The sequence below is a fragment of the Erinaceus europaeus genome, chromosome 14, assembly GCF_950295315.1.
Source record: "Erinaceus europaeus chromosome 14, mEriEur2.1, whole genome shotgun sequence".
Taxonomy (NCBI): domain Eukaryota; kingdom Metazoa; phylum Chordata; class Mammalia; order Eulipotyphla; family Erinaceidae; genus Erinaceus; species Erinaceus europaeus.
Window position 1 is genome coordinate 80,992,614 of NC_080175.1, and position 22,503 is coordinate 81,015,116.

Genomic DNA, 22,503 nt, shown 5'->3' on the forward strand with positions numbered 1-22,503 from the left:
GCTCCCCCCAAAGGGGTTTGCCTCTTGCTTCCGCAATTCCCACAGGAATTCCAATCATAGCTATTGATATACAGGATTGTTTTTTCTCTATTCCCTTACACCCACAAGATTGTAAACGTTTTGCTTTCTCTGTTCCTTCTATTAATAATGCCAGCCCTGCCGATAGATTTGAATGGGTGGTACTGCCCCAGGGCATGGCTAATAGTCCTACTATTTGTCAAGAGGTTGTTAAATCTGCCCTTTTTCCATATATTCATAAGGGCCTTAAGGTTTTTCATTATATGGATGACGTGTTAATATGGGGAGAATTAGATACAGATCTCTCCGCCCTACGTGATTTTCTAATCCCTGCCTTAAAGAGAAGTGGACTTAATGTAGCTCCTGAGAAGATACAGCTAATCCCTCCAATATCTTTCTTAGGCTCAGAGATTTCCCTAACGCAGATTCGTCCTTTAAAACCTTGTGTTACTTTTCCTTCTAATCTCACTCTTGCTTCTTTACAAAGTTTTCTTGGAAATTTGAATTGGCTTAGGCAGTATCTTTATCTGCCTACGAGCTGCCTGCAACCACTGTTCGATCTGTTAAAAGGAAACAAACAGCCCTCCTCAAAGCGTATGTTAACCCCCGAAGCATCCTTGGCTCTGGAAAAAGTTAACCAGGCTCTCCAGGACATGCACCTCGTTCGATTCTCCCCCTCCTCTCCAGTAAATCTTCTAATCTTTAACTCCACCCCCACGGTAGTGGGGGAATTGTGGCAGAAACATGGCATTCTCGAATGGCTTCATACGCCAGTAGGCGGAGCTCCAAGACTCCTTACCGAGATTGATGCCTTAGCATTTATGGTTCGCCAAGGAAGAAACAGATCGGTTCAGGTCTTAGGAAGGGAACCAGATTCAATCATTCTTCCCTTTTCTCTCACTGATACAGAATGGCTCATACGCCACCATTCTCGTTTTGCCATAAGTTTAATGGGTTTTCCAGGACAATTAGATAATCATTTTCCCTCTAATAATTTGATAGCTTCTTTACCTCTGTTGCCTCTACTAGTACCTAAACTTTTCTCTCGAGATCCCATCCCCTCTGCTCCTACAGTGTTCACTGATGGTGGAAAAAAGGGAGCTGCTGCCCTTATATATATATATATATTATTATATATATTATTATTATTATATATTATTATATATATATTATCCAGACCAGCAATACCCCAAACCTCTCTTTACTGAACTTCCTGATAATTCCCCTCAGTACAAAGAACTTTATGCTGTTTTCCTTGCATTAAAAGCTGTACCAGAATCCTTCAACCTTTTTTCTGACAGTGTGTATACTGTTAACTTACTTCCATGGCTTGCGCGATCTTATGTAAGAATTGATGACAACCCACTTTCTCCTCTTTTAATTCAAATTGCCTCTATGCTCTGTTCTCGAACCCATCCACTGTATGTTCAGCACCTACGTTCCCACAGCCCTCTTCCTGGTCCCCTGTCCGAAGGGAATGCTGCAGCTGACCGCCTTGCCTCCACAGGAATTCTCCTAGCCTCGGTCTCTAATCCTGCTGACTTTCATTCCCTAACCCATGTTAATCTTAAAGGTCTTCGAGCTCGATTTCCTGATATTCCTCTGCCACAGTTAAAACGTATTCTTGCTACATTTTCCTCCTGTGCAGGTCTAATCAAAACACCTGCTATTCAGACTCTAGGGGTTAATCCTCGAGGTTTAAAAGCCAACGCTCTTTGGCAAATTGATGTTACCCACATACCTAACTTTGGCAAACAAAAATATGTGTTCGTCTCAATTGATACCTTCTCTAAGTTTATGTGGGCTACAGCTCAGACTGGAGAAAACTCAAAAAAGCTTATAAGCCATATGCTCTCCTGTTTTGCTGTAATGGGCTTACCTCTTCAACTTAAAACGGATAATGGACCTGCTTTTACCAGCAAACAATTTAAAGATTTTTGTTCCCTCTGGAACATTACTCATACTACAGGCATTCCGTATAATCCACAGGGACAAGGCATTGTTGAGAGGGCCCATCAAACTCTTAAGGCTCAATTAAATAAAGAAAAAGGGGAAATGTACCCCCCTAATATCCAGCTGGCAAAAGCCTTAACTACATTAAATCTCTTTAATATTTACAAAAACTCCAACCAACCTCCTATAATTCTTCATTGGCAAACACCACCCACCCTCCCAGCTATTAAAGTCAAATGGAAAGACCCACTTGATAAAATTTGGAAAGGACCTGACCCCCTGTTGACTATGGGGAGGGGTTTCGCATGTATTTTTCCACAAAATTACTCCAAGCCTGTTTGGGTTCCTGCCCGCCATGTCCGGCAATACCAACATGATGGCGCTGATATCCCTGAAGAACAAGAAACACTGCAAGAAGACTGACTGCAAGAGGACTGGCTACAGGATGCACCCCAGGATCCATAATACAGCATGGCAGAATCAAAAAAAAAAAAAATCTGATTCACAGAACTTCCCCCCCCCGAATGAATGTCTTATGCTATGACTGGCCAGTTGTGTTTTGTGAGTGAGTGAGTGAGTGAAAAAAAAAAAAAAAATTGAGTGACCAAAATTTTTGTATGACCCATTGTGCTCAGAGTACTCTGAAAGTTAACTGACTTTATATCAAACGGCTGGACGCAGCCATGGTTTCTGGAGACGTCCAGAAACAGTCCATAAATTATTCATTCCCCCTTTTGATTTCTTTTTTAAGTCTTGATACCAATATGAAATGTTTAGTCTTAAACTGTGTGAGTAAAGATGGTTCAACTATGACAGTAGTTCTAAATTCACATTTGAAATGATATATCTTATTTACAAGTTTTTCTCCTCCTGTGTGTTATAAACTATATGTTTAATATGCGTGTTTCAAGTTTGGTAAACATTAACTTAACAGTTAAATTGTAACTTCGAAGTTACATTTTTACGAGAAGAGGTAAAATCAATTCATTTAAGTAACTGAGTGTTTAAGGTAAAACTCTAAATATTCAATGTGACAATTCTTCATCTCCTAAGTTAAAATACAGATTCTCTATACAGGACATTTTTGGAGGGCCCCCAAAAATGTCCTGTAAGCTATCTTGTGGAAATTAATCCACAACAAATTTGGCATCAATCTGATATTGTAAATGTACCAAAAAAAAAAAATTGTCACTAAAATGTGTTAACTCTAGTAACAATAGTCAAATAGTCTAGTAAAAATAGTCAAGAATCAATATATGTAACTTAAACTCGGTATGAAAACTTTGCTATATAAAGACTGCTACATGAGGTCACGTAAGATGACCTTTACACAAAATTATAAAGATACCTAAACCAGTTATAATCATTGAGTTATCAATTGTAGTAAACTTCTAATTTGTTACAAAGTTTTTTCATAAGTAATTGACTACAGCTATGACAAGCCTTCGCATAAAGAAGCATCTGCTCATATAGAATCCCCAGAAATCCATCTTGGACCCCTGACCTCTGACATCACCCACAATTACAGCCATCCCCCGAAACCCATGATGTGACCTGACACGATCTAGAGAACCTGATTCACAGACTCCGAAGGACAAGACTTTCTCTCAATCATCGGTGTCTGCTCTTCCTGCTTCTGTTTCGCCCATCATGTTTTGGCGGTTCCAGGTCACTTTCTACAGAGAAGAAAAGTTCCGGTGGCCGTCCTCCTCCATCAAGATAGACGTGTGGCATTTATTTCCTGGCCTTTGACATTGGACTGATGCTTCTATAGAACTTGCTGGACACTCCTTTTATACTGCTGGACTTCTTGAAGAATGACTATAGCAGTTCATAGAACTTACCGCCAGCTGACTCGGGATTTTGCAATACCAGATCACCCCTCTAGCCCCTCGGCTTATCAGGCCCCCACTCCTCCACCCATCAGGCTCACTCTGTCTCTTGCTACTCTTACTTATCCCTCCATCTTGTGCTAGTTCTTTTTAAAGACACTTACACACTATCATTCTGCTTTCTACCCAACAGGTTTCCGTTCACCCCTATACTGCTATTCCCCTGACAGAGATGAAGCCTTTTACAGACATTGACCCAGTTATATATGGCCATTAAGTAAGAGGAAGATGTTGGGAAATTGTGAGGATATGGTTGAGCTTGGAAGGGCTTGAGCCTGAGGGGTGTGTCAATCCTGTTAGTCTCTCTCTCCACGGAGAGGTTGAGCAAGGAGGGACAGTAGAACCCCAAAAAAGGTGTGCCTCTTATCAGTCTCCCTGCCTCACAAAGTGCCCCACACTCCTGATACTATGGCAAAAAGTTAAAAAGAAAGGGGGAGATGTTGGGTAGTTGCCATCTCCCCCTGGCTTCTTCTTATCCATATGCCTATATAGGGATTTACTGATCCAAAGGTTTGGTCTATTTACATAAATCACTTTTACATAAAGCACTCCAGGGCATTGGTGGTTCAGTTATAGGATTCTCGCCTGTTCCGCCCCCTCCTTGTCACACTCTGATTTTCACCAGTCACTTTTCTCTCCACCCTCTCTATATCACATCCTGTTTCCACCCTACTTGGAGAGTATAAAAACAGCTGCTCTTCTGATTAAAGACACTTGGAAATTGCTTTCCGGCTCCGAGAGTTCCAGAGTGTATCTCCTGCGGAAGTTGGTGCAGCACGAGTTCCTGATCCCTCTCCCACACAGCAGCCTAGATCAGCTCCAGTTGAGTTCTCTCCAACCCAGAGAGCACTAGCTCGGGAAGAAGTACCCTCAGGCTATCCCGGCAATATGGCATATGTATTGTGGTCAGACTGTTTATAGGAGACCTTTCAGAACTTCTTTCAGGGAAGGCTTGGTGATAGTTGATTCAACTGTTGCTTCTCTGAGAAGGTTTTTATGCCTCCATCTAGTCTGAATGACAGTCTAGCAGGATAGAGTAGTCTTGGTTGAAAACCTTTCTCATTAAGCACTTGATAGATATCTTGCCATTCTCTTCTGGCCTGTAGTGTTTGTGTGGAGAAGTCTGCTGGTAATCTTATGGGTTTTCCTCTTTGATTTTTCTCTTGCAGCCTTCAGGATCCTTTATTTATCTTTATTTCTTTCCATTCTAAATATGATGTGTCTTGGTGTCTTTAAGTCTGGGTTAATTCTGTTTGGGACTCCCGGGGCTTCTTGAACCTTTATGTCTTTTATGTTGTCTAGACTAGAGAAGTTTTCAGCTATTATGGCCTGAAGAATGCTTTCTTCCCCTCCCTCTCTTTCTTCCTCTGGTAAGCCAATAATGCTTATATTGAAGTCATCCCGTAGGTCTCTGTTGTTGTTTTCAGTACCTCTTAATCTCTTTTTGAGATCTCTTATTTCCTTTTTAGTTGTCTCTAATTCATCCTCAATCTTGCTAATTCTGTCTTCAGCCTCATTTATTCTATTCTCTCTTCCCTGTACTGTTTTCTGGAGTTCATCTATTTTGTTTCCCTGTTCTGATACTGTTTTAGCTTGTTCAGCTAGTTGTGTTCTTAGCTCAGCTATTTCAGCTTTCAGCTCTTTAATAACCTTGAGATAATTAGTGTTTTCTTTAGAGTCTCATTTGTTGTTTCTGCATTTCTCATGACAATTCTTTCAAACGCTTTACTCACTCCTGTGATTATTTCCTTAACTGGTGTTTGGGTGTTCAACTCACCATTTTATGGTTCAACCTTTGGGGGGCTTTTCTTGTCCTGGTTCATTTCTCCAATATTTCTTCTTGTTGGTTTAAGCATTCTATATAGTATGTTATGTGGTTCCTCTCTCAGTACTTTTCAAATTACTGATCACTCCTGCCTGGATGACTTGTGTCTAAGTAAGGCACTTAAAGACTTCACAGTTGTGGAAATTAACAGTTGTTTCAATATTATTTCAATCCCTGAGTTGGAGCACAGAAGCTGTTAAAAGCCTTTTTTTTTCTTCCCTGTAGGCTATGGGAGCCTGAGGGCTTTTTACCTATAACTACACTTCTTAGCTTAATCACTCCTGACCAAGAGATAAAGCAGGGTGGGGGAGAGATAATACAGTGGTTATGCAAAGAGACTCTCACACCCCAAGGATCCAAAGCTCCAGGCTCAATTCATCTTCTCTGCCAAGCCCCGGCAGCACTCCTGGGCCTTGTGAGTTTCTAAACAAGTCCTGTTTATAATCTGCATGTTCTGAGGCAATTATTCACCATGGTCTCATCAGGAGAACAATATGGAAAGGCTCCCGCTATACTGCTCCATTGCTAGGCCTCCGAGGTGTAGCTCTTCTTAGTTTCCTGGTCAGTTCTCTGTTCCCAGATATCAATACAGTGCCTCCCCCCTGCTGCTCCAGATTCTGAGGGCAGTAGCAATGGAGACTCACAGTTGCATTTGGTGAGTCTTAGGGGAGTCCTCTCCTCCCTTCAGCAGTCTTTTAGTTGGTAAAGCAGACTGGAGGTGGTGCCTCAACTGGTAAATTGCTGGACTGTTACCAGCTGCTCAATCTTTCCTTAGGCTCTTCCCTGTCCATCACACGTGTTTGCACTCACCGGTAGTTTGGTGGGTTCCTGAAGTAGTTCTATTCCTGCCTTGTTGAGGTCCCAGGTGGTCTCCTTTGGTGTTCCTAGTTGACCCCTAATGGTTATTTTTGAGCAGTGTTTCTTTTCCCCTCATTTCCTTTCCATCATGTGCAACACTACTAAGATCTGGGGAATTCCTTTAATATCAATAAAAGAGATTCTATAAATTTAGAAGTGTTCATTGTAATGCAATATGCCATAATTTGTAGAATGGAGAGACTATTTTTAAAAGTTTTCATTTACAAAAAGGAAACACTGACAAAAACCATAGGATAAGAGGGGTACAACTCCACACAATTCCCACCACCAGAACTTCATATCCCATCCCCTCCCCTGATAGGTTTCTTATTTATTTATTTATTTATTTCCTTTTGTTGCCCTTGTTGTTTTATTGTTGTAGTTATTATTACTGTTGTTATGGATGTCATCATTGTTGGATAGGACAGAGAGAAATAGAGAGAGGAGGGGAAGATAGAGAGGAGGAGAGAAAGACAGACACCTGCAGATCTGCTTCACTGCTTGTGAAGTGACTCCCCTGCAGGTGGGGAGCAAGGGCTTGAACTGGGATCCTTATGCTGGTCCTTGCACTTTGTGCCACCTGCCCTCAACCCGCTGCACTACCGCCTGACTTCCATAGCTTTCTTATTCTTTATCCCTCGGGGAGTATGGATATAGGGTCATTATGGGGTGCAGAAGGTGGAAGGTATGGCTTCTGTAATTGACTCCTTGCTGATCATGGGCATTGGCAGGTCGATCCATACTCCCAGCCTGTCTTGGAGAGACTATTTTTTTTTAAATTTTTTATTTAAGTAAGGATTAGTGAACAAAAACATAAGGTAGGAGGGGTACAACTCCACACAATTCCCACCACCCAATCCCCATAATCCCCCCCCTCCCATGGTAGCTTTCCCATTCTCTAGCCCTCTGGGAGCATGGACCCAGGGTCGTTGAGGGTTGCAGAAGGTAGAAGGTCTGGCTTCTGTAATTGCTTCCCCGCTGAACATGGGCGTTGACTGGTCGGTCCATACTCCCAGTCTGCCTCTCTCTTTCCCTAGTAAGGTGTGTGGAGAGACTATTTTTATAAAAATAAATTATCTTATATTTCCTGAACTATTTTTTTAAAAAACTATATAGCCTTGATTATAGCAATAACTATCTATTGCTTTCTTAAATCCTAAGACAGCAGGAACCTCCCACTTCCTCTATAAAGCCCAAATTTCCACCAGTCCTGGAACCTCTAGGTTGGGGCTCACATTCCAGCATGCTTTTCTCAATTCATACCAACTGACACTGCATCTGCTGATCCCAATATATTCAATGCAATGAGTACCACCTCAGCATGCTTCACTGCGGAATGTATCCAGAGACATCAGGCATGGAATGTCAATCCTTCAGCCTCATTACTCGGTGAGACCTTTCCTTTCTCACAGGACTTGTTAATTCCATTTGGGGTGGTGCACTACCTAACAAAGCCTCAAAACCTAGCTATAATACCAGGTCCCATGGGATAGGGCACACATGTATCCATAAATTACACATGTACATATGTATTTGTTGGTATGCTTTTAAAAACCCCTTCTGTTTCATTTGGTTTAATTCCCCCTGCATTCTATTTACATAACACTGTATTCTATTTACATAACCTCTGTTAACAAGCACCACCCTCCCTCCAGGGCATTGGTGGTTCAGTGGTAGAATTCTTGCCTGCTACGCCCCCTCTCCTTGTCATACCCTGATTTTCACCAGTCACTTTTCTCTCCACCCTCTCTGCGTCACATCCTGTTCCCACCCTACTGGGCTAGTATATTTATAAGGACAAGATTGTTTGTAGTTTTTTAGTTTAGCTTAGCTCAGCTTAGATTGTGCTGTGTCCTGCATGAATAAAGAGATACTGCCTACAGCTCAACCATGAGTCCCTGGTCGTCTGTTACCCGCCCGTGAAGCCAGCCCATTGAAAACAACATATGGCGCCCAATGTGGGGCCGGACCTGCACAACTCCCAGATAAGTGAAGACTTTGCCTACCTATGCACTATGGTCTTATCTTCTACTTATGAAGAGGTTTGCCAAAGCCTCTACTGTTTCATCATGAGACAGTTACTCTGTCTCTGGAACATTTTGCTCTGGGCCACACTTTGTTTCCCTGACCGGGAACTTTGGTTTCTTGTGACCCTAATCATAGAGCTTGGGAGATGCACTGAGATTTCTCTTTGGACTTTCTGGATTCCCTCTCCCATGTTTCCTGAGGAAAAGGACCACAATTTGGTTCTTTATGACCGTGATCGTAGACCTTGGGATATGCATGGAGATTTCCACTGGAACTTTCTGGACTTCTTCTTGCATGTTTCCCATAGAGAAGGACTACTCTAATTTGAGGAACATTCTCCAGTACCCTGAAAGTCCCCAAGAATGGAGACATGTGGCTAGTTCTACTCTCCTGATTGGATTCTTTCTTAGATGGGAAGATGCTTTTAAAAGTAGATGCCTGAAGCAATACAGCAGGAACAGTCAGAAGCACCCCAAATGGAATTTCAAGGAGCTTTTTGGACTAGAACGCCCTCCGGGGACTCTTGATGCTACATGGTGAGATCTGTTTTGTAGGAGAGTGATCTGAATGGCTGAATTTTTGTTTGATATTGACTTAAAAAAAAAAGCTGGACGAAGCCATGATTTCTAGAGACATCCAGAAACAATCCAAAAAATTGTTTTTCCCCTCCTTTGATTTCTTTTTTATGTCTTGGCATAAATCTGAAACGTTTAATCCTGAAACGATATGAGTTATGGGTGGGGCAGATAGTGCAATGATTATGTTAATTATTCTCATGCCTGAGGCTTCTACCATGGTTCTTCAGTTTACCTTTCCACATTTTATTGAGTTTAAACTGTTTAAATAACCTTAAAATCATACTAGAAAGGAATTCCAATTATAATGGAGTTATCAATTATAGTAAACTTCTAATCTGCTACAAATTTTGTTTGATAAGTAAGTGAATTTCAGCTGTCAAGTCTTTACATGAAAAAGCATCTACTCAAATGGAATTCCTGGAAATCCATTTGGATCCTGTTCTCTGACATTGCCCACAAGATGAAATGACTACAACACACCCCCAGAAACCAATGATGTGACCTGGCACGACATGAAGAAACAGATTCACAGACTGCAAAGATCACTCTCTACAGAAAAGCAGAATTCTGACATTCCCCATCGAGACAGACATGCAGCATTTCATCCCTTGGCATTTTCTTCTGTGGTCAGCTACTTTGGACTGACACCTCCATTGGACTTACTGGTACACGCTGCTGTGTTTCTCAAAGACTAACTTCAGCCAATTGCCTTGAGACTTTATAGACCATGTCCCCTTGCCTGCAGGCTCTGCGCCCAGAGCAGAAAACTCCCCCTCCTTATTAGGTTATGCCCACAGAGTCAGGAAACACCCTTTGAGGCAAGAGATGCCCCCAGAGGCATGAAGCGGTCCCAGAAGCAAGAAATGCCCTTTCGCCTGCTAGGCCTTGCCCTTTGAGGCAAGAAACGTTCCCCTTGGCATCACACTGGACTGGTTATTGCTGTTCGCCTATTTTGTTTTCCATGTCTTATGCCAGTTCTTTTGAAAACGCCTGTACGATATAGGTTTCTGTTCACCCCACAATCCTGATACTATGGCCATTAGTTAAAAAGAAAGGGGGAATTGTTGGTATGCTTTTAAAAACCCCTTCTATTTCATTTGGTTTAATCCCCCCAGCATTCTATTTACATAACACTGTATTCTATTTACATAACCTCTGTTAACAAGCACCACCTTCCCTCCAGGGCATTGGTGGTTCAGTGGTAGAATTCTTGCCTGCTCTACCCCCTTCTCCTTGTCATACCCTGATTTTCACCAGTCACTTTTCTCTCCACCCTCTCTGCATCGCATCCTGTTCCCACCCTACTGGGCTAGTATATTTATAAGGACAAGATTGTTTGTAGTTTTTTAGTATAGCTTAGCTTGGCTTAGATTGTGCTGCGTCCTGCATGAATAAAGAGATACTGCCTACAGCTCAACCATGAGTCCCTGGTCATCTGTTACCCGCCCGTGAAGCCAGCGCATCAAAAACAACATGTATTCATAAATTAGGGCAAAATATAAACCTGAAAGAAAGAGTGCACAGTATTTTGTAGTGAGTCAATAAATGAAGCAAGCAAGTAGAAAGACCTAAAAAGTACCTGGTGAAATAGTTTCTATTTAGACATAGATACCCTCCTCACTTACCTTCTATTATATGTCCCTCAATCACCCCAAAGCTAACCTTGTCAGACAAATTAAGGACTACAAAAGCTGAATAAATCAAGAGACTGGCATACTTTAATGATGACTCTTTAGTCACTCTCAAGCCACCCATCAGCTGGGGCCCTAGTCAGGGAGTCCTGGGATTCCCACACAAACACAATGAGCCTAGACCTCAAATAGATCCCTCTCTCCATTATCACTAGTCATCTCCATCAGGAACAACATAATGGACCTCTTTGGGGGCCCTCATAGGACCTTGCCTTCAAAGTGGATCAATAACAGTAGAGAATATTCCATCCTCTGAAGGGGGTTTGGATAATATATTCTATCTACCACCTGAGGAAGATGGGTTCTGAAATTGGTGCAACTTGGAATGTTCCTACTGATGACCACAGAATGCAAGGTTGGACCTATAGGGATGTAGAGGTTACATAGGCTCCTTGAGAGCTACTCTCTTCCCTGATCCAGCTTTCTAGTCCCCTTTCCAGCCATGACATCATCTACACAGACAATAACCTGGGTCCACCTGTGTATCAGATGTCAGGCTCAGGCAAAAACTAATAAAGTCATGGGCCCTTTGGAATATACCTAAAATAGACCTACTAGCTATTTCTGAAATAGATACCCCAAATCTTCATCTGCAATATTCCATCCTTCAGGTTCATAATTAATCAACAATTTGTATGGCTTTATATGTTAACTTTTTTTAGCCACCATGTTCCAGATGCTACTATGATGCCAACTGGACTTCCCTGGACAGATGACCCCACCAATGTGTTCTGGAGCTCTGCTTCCTCTGAGCCCTGCCCCACTAGGGAAAGAGAGAGATAGGCTGGGAGTATGGATTGACCTGTCAATGCCCATGTTCAGTGGGGAAGCAATTACAGAAGCCAGACCTTCCACTTTCTGCACTTCCACAAGGATAAAGAATAGGAAAGCTATCAAAGGAGGGGATGGGATACAGAGCGCTGGTGGTGAGAATTGTACCCTTATTATCCTATGGTCTTGTCAGTGTTTCTATTTTATAAATAAATAAATTTTAAAAATCCCATATAGCCATATTTAACTCCACGTTTAATTAAGCCCATAGCTTATATTCACCAACACAGAGTGAAAATAATGAAATATTACAACAGAATAAGGTTGCATCTTTAGTGTTCAACATGCATTCTTTCCTTATTTAAAACACACATTCTTTTTATGAAGTCAAATATAAGATTACACATTTTGACCAAATGAAAACATAAGACAAGTAGGGAGTAGCTACTATATGGAGAGGAGCTGGGAAATTTTTGGTTAAGCTATTTATATTTTCCAATAGAAATTTTGGTTACATGAGCTGTCATAGAATTTCAACTCTTCTCACTGCAGCAGCTAAATACATTCATAAGAGATATAAAAGATTTCAACTCAGGGGTCGGGCGGTGGCGCAGTGGGTTAAGCGCATGTGGCGCAAAGCGCAGGGACCGGCGTAAGGATCCCGGTTCGAGCCCCCGGCTCCCCACCTGCAGGGGAGTTGCTTCACAGGTGGTGAAGCGGGTCTCCAGGTGTCTATCTTTCTCTCCCATTCTCTGTCTTCCCCTCCTCTCTCCATTTCTCTCTGTCCTATCCAACAACGAATTGCGTCAACAAGGGCAATAATAATGGCCACAACAAAGCTACAACAAGGACAACAAAAGGGGGAAAAAATGGCCTCCAGGAGCGGTGGGTTCATGGTGCAGGCACCGAGCCCAGCAATAACCCTGGAGGAGGAAAAAAAAAAAAAAAAAGATTTCAACTCTTTTTACTTTCCTCTATCTTTGTATTGCTCTGATGACTTCAAGGGTTTAGCTTCTTTTTTTTTTAATTTAAGAACTTTTTGTTTTTCTATTTTAAGATTCTTGCGATAATCATTCAGAAGCCACAGAGTTGTACCAGTTTAGCCACTACCTGTTCTCTGAGAAACAACCAAGCTCTGGGTGGAGAAGTGCTCTGTGCTTGGGCATTAGCAAACTTAAAAAAAAGTCAGCAATTTTTTCTGGTTCCCGATAAAGTCTCTGTGGTGGAATAAAGCTGAATAGACAGAATTTCTCTCTGACTGGTTATCCTGGAGAGTGATCATCCATACACATGGCCAGAATGGGCAAACTAGTGGGCAAGATGCAGGAAGAGAGGGGCTGACAACTAGGTTTGTGGACTTCTCTAGGCAGTGACTAAAAGTAGTTGACATGGTGGTCTATGGAGGGATCTAGTCTCATTTAGTTTTTTCCTTCAGAGACTGATATCCTAACGTAGTATCTGTGAGTTCATATCTTCACCTATACCTGCTCTGCTCTGTGGAAGTTCTATGTAATTCTTGCCTCTACAGAGACTCAGAAATGTTCTAAACATCAGAAAGGAATCATACTTGAATCACAAGTATGATAAGTATGTACCCAAATATTATAAAGCAATGCTACTATTTAAAGGGAGATTAAAAATCAACTAACCCAGCCCTTTTATTGTGTTTATTGGTCATAAACCTTACGCATTTTGAAAAGATAAGTGACTTTTATGATTGAACTAAGGTCAACATAGTGATGGCAGTGGTTATAAACTTGCAGGTATAGTCTATCCTAGACTATAATAACTCAGAGGACAGGGGCAATAATGGAACTTTTATTTGTCTAATCATATTATAAGAACAAATATTTATGAACATCTAATAAGAATGAATTATTATGGGGACTGGGCCATAATTATTCATTCTGTGTGTGCCACCGCAGAGTGGGTTAAGTGCACATGGCACGAAGCGCAAGGACTGGTGTAAAGATCCTGGTTTGAGTCCCGGGCTCCCCACCTGCAGGGGGGTTGATTCACAGGTGGTTAAGCAGGTCTGCAGGTGTCTTTCTCTCCCCTCCTCTGTTTTCCCTTCCTTTCTTGATTTCCCTCTGTCCAATCCAACAACAGCAATAGCAACAATAACAATAATAACAAGGGTAACAAAAATGAGAAAAAAAGGTCTCCAGGAGCAGTGGATTTGTGGTTCAGGCACTGAGCCCCAGTTATGACCCTGGAGGCAAAAAAAATGTGGTTGAAGGATAGTTTTCACAGTGCTACAGTACATGGCAAGGTTCCAATATGGGCACCATTATGTGAGTACTGCATTATCAGGGGAAACTCATGTGCTCTGGCCTCTCTCTCTGCATGTCTCTCTACTTTCTCTCTCCCCACCTCTCCTCTTTTTTGCCCCAGTCACTGGGGCTCGGTGCCACCATTACAAATCTGCTGCTTCTGGTGGCCCATTTTTTTTTTTTAATTTAATAGGACAGAGAGAAGCTGAGAGGGGAGGGGGAGACAGAGAGAGACACCTGCAGTACTTACTATGTGCACTTAACTGGGAGCACCACTGCCCAGCCCCTCTCCTCTTTCTCTATCTCAAGTGAAAAGAACTAAAAAATTATTCCTAAGGCAGTGAAATCAGGCCCTGGTACCAAAAAGAAATTAAAAGAAATCACTGGCTTATATATACTGAGAGCTACATGGGTGATAAACAAAACCACTAGAAGCAGTGAGGGTAGATGTTCAGCTTCACCAGGGGGTTGGGGGAGGGACACAGAACTTTGGTGGCAGGAATAGTGTTAATATACACTCCTGTTAACTTACAGTCTTATAAGTCACTGCTTAATTGTTGGGCATTAAGCCCTGCTCCATCGTTGGTACTGTGGTCTATTTACATAATCATTGTTTTGCCTGAGACCCACCCTGCCTGCAGGGTATTGGTTAATCTCATTGGTTAGAACCTTCGCAATAGCTGCTATGGAAGATTTCTATGTTTGAGATCTTTTCTTTTCTCCATCCCCTCTCCTAGCCATTTCCTTTTCTGACCTGTCATTTCCGGTTTCTAAGATATATAATGCGTTGTCTCTGATCAATAAAGGCATTGCATTGCGTTCCGTTCCGCCACAAGTTCTTTGTCTCTCCGGCGAAGCTAGCCTGGCACTTAATAAATATGAGAGGGGAAAAATGGATTGAATGTCTCAAACTTTTTGATGCACGGACCGTAGCTCTGGGTATATGTTCCTTCAGTCTAAGCACTTAAGACTTCAAATTGGTAATAAGATTGAATTTTAACAATGGGCTCAAATTGTTACTTCATTTATAATAATGACTTGTTCTTTGAAATATTAAATCTCTTAAAAGCTTAGACCAGGGGCGGAGGGTAGATAGCATAATGGTTATACAAACAGACTCTCATGCCTGAGGCTCCAAAGTCCCAGGTTCAATCCCCCGCACCACCCTAAGCCAGAGCTGAACAGTGCTCTGGTTAAAAAAAAAAACAAAAAAACTTAGACCACAGAGAACAGAAGCAACTGGTGGTGTTCCTTTATAAGATAGAAATATATGTAAACAGCATAAAGGGACAAAAATTATGGTGAGGTCTTGTATACTACAGCAAATTCTAACTGGGATTTTCAAAATTAACTCAATTGCCAAATAATTTGGTTACAGCTATAACTATCTATTGCCTTCTTAAAACCCAAGATAGCAAGAACCTTCTTCTCCTTTCTCTACAAAGCCCATATTTCTCCCAGTCCTGGAACCTCTAGGGTGAGGTTCACCTACCTGCATGATCCTCCAAATTCTTACCAACTGATACTGTATCTGCTGACCCCAGCCCAGTCAATGCAACCAATACCACCTCAGCATGTTTCACTTTGGATTATATCCAGAGACGTCAGGTGTGGAATGTCAACCCTTCAGCTTCATCACTCTGGTGAGACCTTTCCTAGCTCATATAATTCCTTAATTCCATTTTGGGTAGCCTACTTCTTAACAAAACCTCAAAACCTAGATATAGACCAGGGTCCATAAGATAGGGCATATGCATATGTATCCATGAGTTAGGGGAAAACATATACCTTAAAGCAAAAATGTGCAATATTTTTCAGTGAGATAATAAATGAAGCAAGCAAGTAGAAAGACCTAAAAAGACACCATAAAGTACCTAATGAAATAGTTTCTATTTAGACCTAGATACCCTCCTCACCTACCTCCTATTACATGTCCCTTAATCACTCCAAAGCTAACCTTGACAGACAAAGTAAGGACTACAAAAGCTGAATAAATCAAGAGACTGGCAGACTTTAATCATGACTCTTTAGTCACTATCATCAGCTGGGGCCCTAGTCAGGGTGTCCTGGGATTCCCACATAGACATGACGGGCCTAGACCTCTAAGAGATCCCTCTCGCCACTGTCACCACTCATCTCCATTAGGAACAACATAATGGAACCCTTGTGGGCTCCTATAGGACTCTGCCCTCAATGTAGATCAAGAATTGTAGGGACTGTTCCATTCTCTGAATGGAGGTTGGATAATATACTTCACCTCCTACTTGAGGAAGATGGGTCCTGAAATTAGTGCAGCCTGGAATGTTCCTAGTCGTGGCCACAGAATAAGAGCTCAGACCTACAGCGATGCAGAGGTTATACAGGCTTCTGTGCTGAATATGGGCCCCAGATCAAATCGATGGGGTTTACAGTTAACAACATTTATATACTTTCCCTATATTTGGGAGTTACTTTCTTACCTGATCCAGCTTTCTTGTCCTCTTTCCAATTAATGACACCATCTCCCCAGACAGATGAAGGCAAAAACCAGTAAAGTCATGGGCTAATTGGAATATACCTAAAATAGACCTACTAGCTTTTTCCAAAATGGAGACCCCAAATATTCATCTGCAATATTCTTGCCTTTAGGTTCAACAATTTGTTTTGCTTTATATCTTAACTCTTTTTCAGCCACCAGGTTCCAGATGCTACCATGATGCCAACCTGACTTCCCTGGGTAGATGACCCCACCAGCCCTACTACCCCAGAGCCCTGACCCACTAGGGAAAGATAGAGACAGGCTGGGAGTATGGATCGACCTGTTAACAACGCCCATGTTCAATGGGGAAGCAATTACAGAAGCCAGACCTCCCATCTTCTGTACCCCCTAATGATACTGGGTCCATAGTCTCAGAGGGATAAAGAATAAGGAAGCTATCAAGGGAAGGGATTGGATATGAAGTTCTGGTGGTGGGAACTATTCCACTCTTATCCGATGGTCTTGACAATATTTCCATTTTATAAATAAAGATTTAAAAAGAAGCAATTATTTCTAATAAATAATTTTAAAAAAGAAGCAGTTATTCCTTTTCTCTTTGTCTATGAGTTATTCTAGAACTTTATTAGAATTATCTGAGATCACTGTCAAGGCTTCTACTGTCTGCTTCTAGAGAAACAAGATCATTTTTCTAAGTCTCAGTTCCATAACCATAAGGTGGACTTGGGTTGGTGGAGACAATATTTACTGTCACTCCCATGTATATAATATTTGAGCTCTGTTTGTAGTTCTCTTATCAGAGGAGGTACCGAAGAGCTATATGAGTACTGACTGAGTATGTGATTGCAGTCGTAGTATACATATTGTGTCAATGAATAGACATGTCAGCTAGGCCTAAGTAGGAAATAGTTGATTAAGTACTTTATAGTGTCTTTGTTAGGTCTTTCCACTTGCTTTACATTGTTTCTTTTAGGATAAAATAGATAGGACTGGAGGTGATTATGTTTAGTAAAGTAAGGAACTGAAAGACAACAACTGATGGTTTTACTCAGAGGTGGAATACAGAGAGCTGAGACTCATGAACTAGCAAACAAACAAACATTGACCCAGTTTTCTTTAAAACTGTGACAATATGGTAGTTATCATTGGGTGGTGTGTGTGGGGGGCATATAACTTTGGTGGTATGTATATGTGTTGTGGAAATATACTCCTGTAATACTATAAAACATTACTAAATCACTAATAAGATTTACAAAGGAAGAGAGAGAATATATTTTTAGTTTTGACAACACATTTATTAGCACTTGCAGGGCACCTACTAGCATCTCGATCTCCTAGGGAATGTCACAGAGTGTATATTAACTGTGTTGCTCTACAACTGTATTAACCACTAAAGTGTTTTTATAGATAAAGATAGTGACAAAAACAATCCTAGGTGACATCTATTGATAATGCATTCCCTGCCCTGAAAGCCTTCAGTCTTCTGTTAAGTGATATGTAGTCTAAGTTCATTTGTTCTCTACAATGGTTCATTAAATTGCCCTAAGGAAAAAATGAAAGGTAAACACGACTCTGTATTTTGGCTCTTGTAGGCCAAGGCTTGCATAAGGACAGTTACAGTACATTACAGTTATTTATGTGGCAGTCACAGATGTAAGATGTGAATTGGGTACTCATTCAAGTAGTAAAGTCTGTCACATGGCTTCCATGGTATCAAATACTGCTTAGAATGAAATGTTACTCTGCTTTTTAAAAATTCCTTTTTTAAAAAGTATTTTATTTATTTTATTCTTTAGAGAGAGGCAGAGAGAGAAAGACACGGAGAGGAACACCAGAGCACTTCACAGCTCTGGCTTATTGTGGTGCAGGGGACTGAACCTGGGACTTCAGAGTCTCAGGCATGAGAGTCTTTTTGCATAACCATTATGCTGTGTACTCCCACCCTGTTACTCTGCTTTATATACTTAGCCACGGATCTTGATCAACTCTTAGGAAGAGAAGGGCATATTTGAAAGAAAAGGGCAGACTTCCATGTGAATTCTAATGTGCTCAAACTCACAAAATGGTACTTACATCTTGGTTTGACATTTCCCAATAAGGTCTCTCTCCATAGGACATCACCTCCCACATGACAATGCCATAGCTCCAGGCGTCGCTTGCAGAGGAGAATTTTCTGTAGGCAATAGCTTCTGGGGCTGTCCACCTTATGGGTATTTTCCCTCCCTGGAAAATAATTTGGAGATTTCTCAGTTGGTTCATAAAAGCACGCATAAATGAAGTACTACTCCAATTAAAAATATTTTGTCAGAAAGATTTCTAAATATTGTATGGTGACCTTGACAATTTAAATAAAGCTGGGAAAACCAGAATAATGTTAAAACATCAGAAGCATTTTTCCTTTAGTAGTTATTTTGTGCAAACAATGCTATTGACATGTAAGTCACATTTTAGAAATATTTTATTCCATTCTTTAGAAGAAAATTATTTTCACTTCAGATTCACACAGTTAAACTTACTATCATGTCATTTAAACAAATTTTCCTATTATAGAATGTTAAAATTAAATGTAACTCCACAATCATTAAGCATAATATTGCATGTATAAATAACAATGATAATCTGGGACCCTAGTTAGGGAATCCTTGGAATCCCACACAGATATGATGGGCCTAGCTCTCTAATAGATGCTTCTTTTAACCAGCACTGATCACTTCCATTAGAACATCATCATAAGCCCTCTCGTGGGCCACTCCAGGAGTTTGTCCTCCCTATAAAATATCAATGATTGGAACTGTCCCACTCTCCCAGGGGAGGCTGGGTCATCCTACTCTGCCACTCGAGGATCACTGGTCCTGAAATGAGTGCAGCCTAGAATGTTCCCAGCTGCAACCATAAACTGTGAGTTCAGACCAACAGGGACTGAGAGGTTACACAGGCTCCTTTGTTAAATGTGAATATATATGGGCCCTGGGTCAGGTGCATGGGTCAAACAGTTAATTTTATTCATAGGTTTTCTTCAGCTTTAGGAGCTATTCTCTGTCCTATTATTAACTCTGACATCATCTTCCCAGACAATATTTTTGTCCACTTCCATGTCAGCTATCAAACTCAACCAAAAACTAAGAAAGTCCTGGGCCCCTAGGTGACAGAACTAAAATAGACTTCCTGGCTTCTTCCCACCCTAAGAGCCCTATTCTCATCTGCTCTATTCCTACTTTTTGGTTTCTGTTCATTAATCATTTTGTCCTGCTTTATATCTTATTGTCTTTCAGCCACCAAGTTGTGGATGCTATCATGATTCCATCCTAACTTCCCTGGACAGACGACCTCATCAATGTGTCCTAGAACCACACCTCTCCAGAGCTTTATCCAGAAATAGGCTGGGGGTATAGATCGACTTGCCAAAGCCCATGTCCAGTGGAGAAACACCTTCTGCATCTCAAAAAGAATTTTGGTCCATACTCCCAGAGGAGGAGAAATGATAGGGGAAGATGACCAAAGGTCTCTGAACTCTAACTCCATCAGGACCCAAAGAGAGAAGAGGAATAAGGGAGAGCATTCAGAAGTAGTAACAGGTAGGTGTGACTTAGAAAAGAAAAGGCAGGACCATAGGGAAACAATTGGAAAATATATACAAATACATTTCTATAACACATAGTTATATAAATAATAGTCAACCTGCATCTGTGACCTTGGGAGAACTACTGTAGCTTCCAATGAACGGAATGGGGATATAGAACTCTGGAGGTGGGAATGGTGTGGAATTATACCTCTGTTATAATTTTGTAAATCAATATAAAGTCACTAATAAAATTTAAAAATAACAATTATAATAAATTCTAATTTGACTGAAGACAAATGGTTAAATATAAAACCTAAAAGTTCTCCAAAGAGTCAGAATTTATAAGGAAGCTCCATCATTCTTTTTCTTTCATTTGCTTTGATTATAATACTTTTAGAGTAACAAAAATCCTTTAACTTTACAAAAGAGCATCTGAACAGGATACTCTCTCTTTAGAACACTTAAGGCTTGTTTATTATTTTAGTTCTTCAGAATCAAAGTTAACATTTGAACATAAGAGACTAAATTGCTTGAGTTTAATCTATATTGTTCAGGCATTAAAGTTGGATATTGTGATAAATTTATTTTTATCAACATTTATTACAGGTTATCCCTTGAAACACTCTATAAATCCCCTTTTACTATAATGACAAGAATAAAACAATTCATCCATATGATTTACAATTTAAAATCTGGCAGCTCTAAACAGTTAAGAGAGCTGTGATTTGTTACCACTAGATGGCAGAAGAGAACAATGCAATGCTCACAGACCATGGTCTGTAAGGGCAGAGAGAGCTTAGAATTATAATAAATAAAATTCCAGTCAGAAGACACCATAAAAGAATTCTTTCATCATTATCAACACTTTCATGATCACATAATATATATAAACATATTTTGTGTAAATATATTTATACAAAAAATTTGTACATTGTGTACAAATTCTGCTGGTAGACTGAGTGGAAGAGGAAGGGAATTATAGGTACCTTTTTCAGCCTATGAAGAACTGAGGTTAAATATCTTTAAAGGTAAAACTATTAATTGAATAATATAAACACTACCATCTAGTAATCTAAATACTACTTACTTGAAGAGGAAAGAGATTAATTCAGAGCAGGGTCAATTAGGCTTCCCAAGCAAATGAAGGCATTAAAGAAACTCTCATTTTAAAAATACATAGCATGGAATTGCTAGAAGGAATCTTGGGGAATGTACCTTGAATTCATTGTCCTGATTTTATAAGTGAGCAAACTGACTCCAGGGTTTAGAGATTTAAAGACTTTTCTCTACATTATAAGCTCCACATTATGCTTTAAAATTTTTTTTATTATTAACCAGAGCACTGCTCTAGCTTATAGTGGTGTTGGGGATTGAACCTGGGACTTTGGAGCCTCAGGCATGAAAGTCTTATTGCATAACCATTATTTTATGCTATGTACCCCCACTGCACATAATGTTTACTAACACTATCATCAAAATATTATGAGTCATTGCTATAAAATGTAAATACTATAATTTTAAAAAGGATTTTATCTTATTATTAATGAGAAAGATAGGAGGAGGCAGAGAAAGAACCAGACATTACTGTGGTACATGTGCTACTGGAGATCGAACTTGGGACCTCATGCTTAAGAGTCCAATGCTCTATCCACTGTGCTACCTCCTGGACCACTAAAAATGTAAATATTATAGCATGGGGGAAAGTTGGGCAAAAGTGACTTTATGTTTCAACACTGGCTATCTATAACTAGGTATCATATCAGTATAATGGAAAGGAGAGCGAAGCCTGGGTTTTTCACATTTTGGGGCATATGTTAAAAGAATTCATGTAAGGAAATTATATTTACATAATTGACAGTAGTTTAAGAGGACAGTAGTTGGGGGAAAGAAGTTGAAAGTGAAGGATTTATTTTTGAACACAAGGATCAGAAAATTAGCTCATGGGGGCAAGGTGGTGGCACACCCGGTTTAGCGCACATGTTACAGTGTGAAAGGACCTGGGTTTGAGCCCTTGGTCCCCACCTGCAGGGGGAAAGCTTTGCGAGTGGTGAAGCAGTGCTGCAGGTGTCTCTCTGTCTCCTTTTTTTCTTTTTTTAAATTAATATTTATTTATTTATTCCCTTTTGTTGCCCTTGTTGTTTTATTGTTGTAGCTATTATTGTGGTTATTACTAATGTTGTCATTGTTGGACAGGACAGAGAGAAATGGAGAGAGGAGGGGAAAACAGAGAGGGGGAGGAAAAGACAGACACCTGCAGACCTGCTTCACCGCCTGTGAAGTGACTCCCCTGCAGGTGGGGAGCTGGGGACTCGAACCAGGATTCTTATGCTGGTCCTTGTGCTTTGTGCCACGTGCGCTTAACCCACTGTGCTACCACCCAACTTCCCCTCTGTCTCTCTTCTTCTCTGTCACCCCCTGCCCTCTCTATTTCTGGCTGTCTCTATCCACTAAATGAATAAAGATAATAAAAAAATAAAAAAAAGAAAATTAAGCTCACTTAAATAATGCACTGCTTTGCCTTTTTTGAATATAAAGTTGCTAGATAAAATACAGGCCCCACAACTAAATATGATTTCAG

The 22,503-nt window shown here is 40.6% G+C and overlaps 1 protein-coding gene across 3 annotated transcripts in view; it reads right to left on the minus strand.

The window, feature by feature from the left end:
- Positions 1-22,503, minus strand: part of EPHA6 (EPH receptor A6) — an 818,416-nt gene that overhangs the window by 43,652 nt on the left and 752,261 nt on the right. For all 3 annotated transcript variants that reach the window (XM_060172097.1, XM_060172096.1, XM_060172098.1), the window contains one exon: positions 18,437-18,586. In XM_060172097.1, the coding sequence (XP_060028080.1) occupies positions 18,437-18,586 (150 nt within the window). The remainder of the gene's footprint in view (positions 1-18,436; positions 18,587-22,503) is intronic.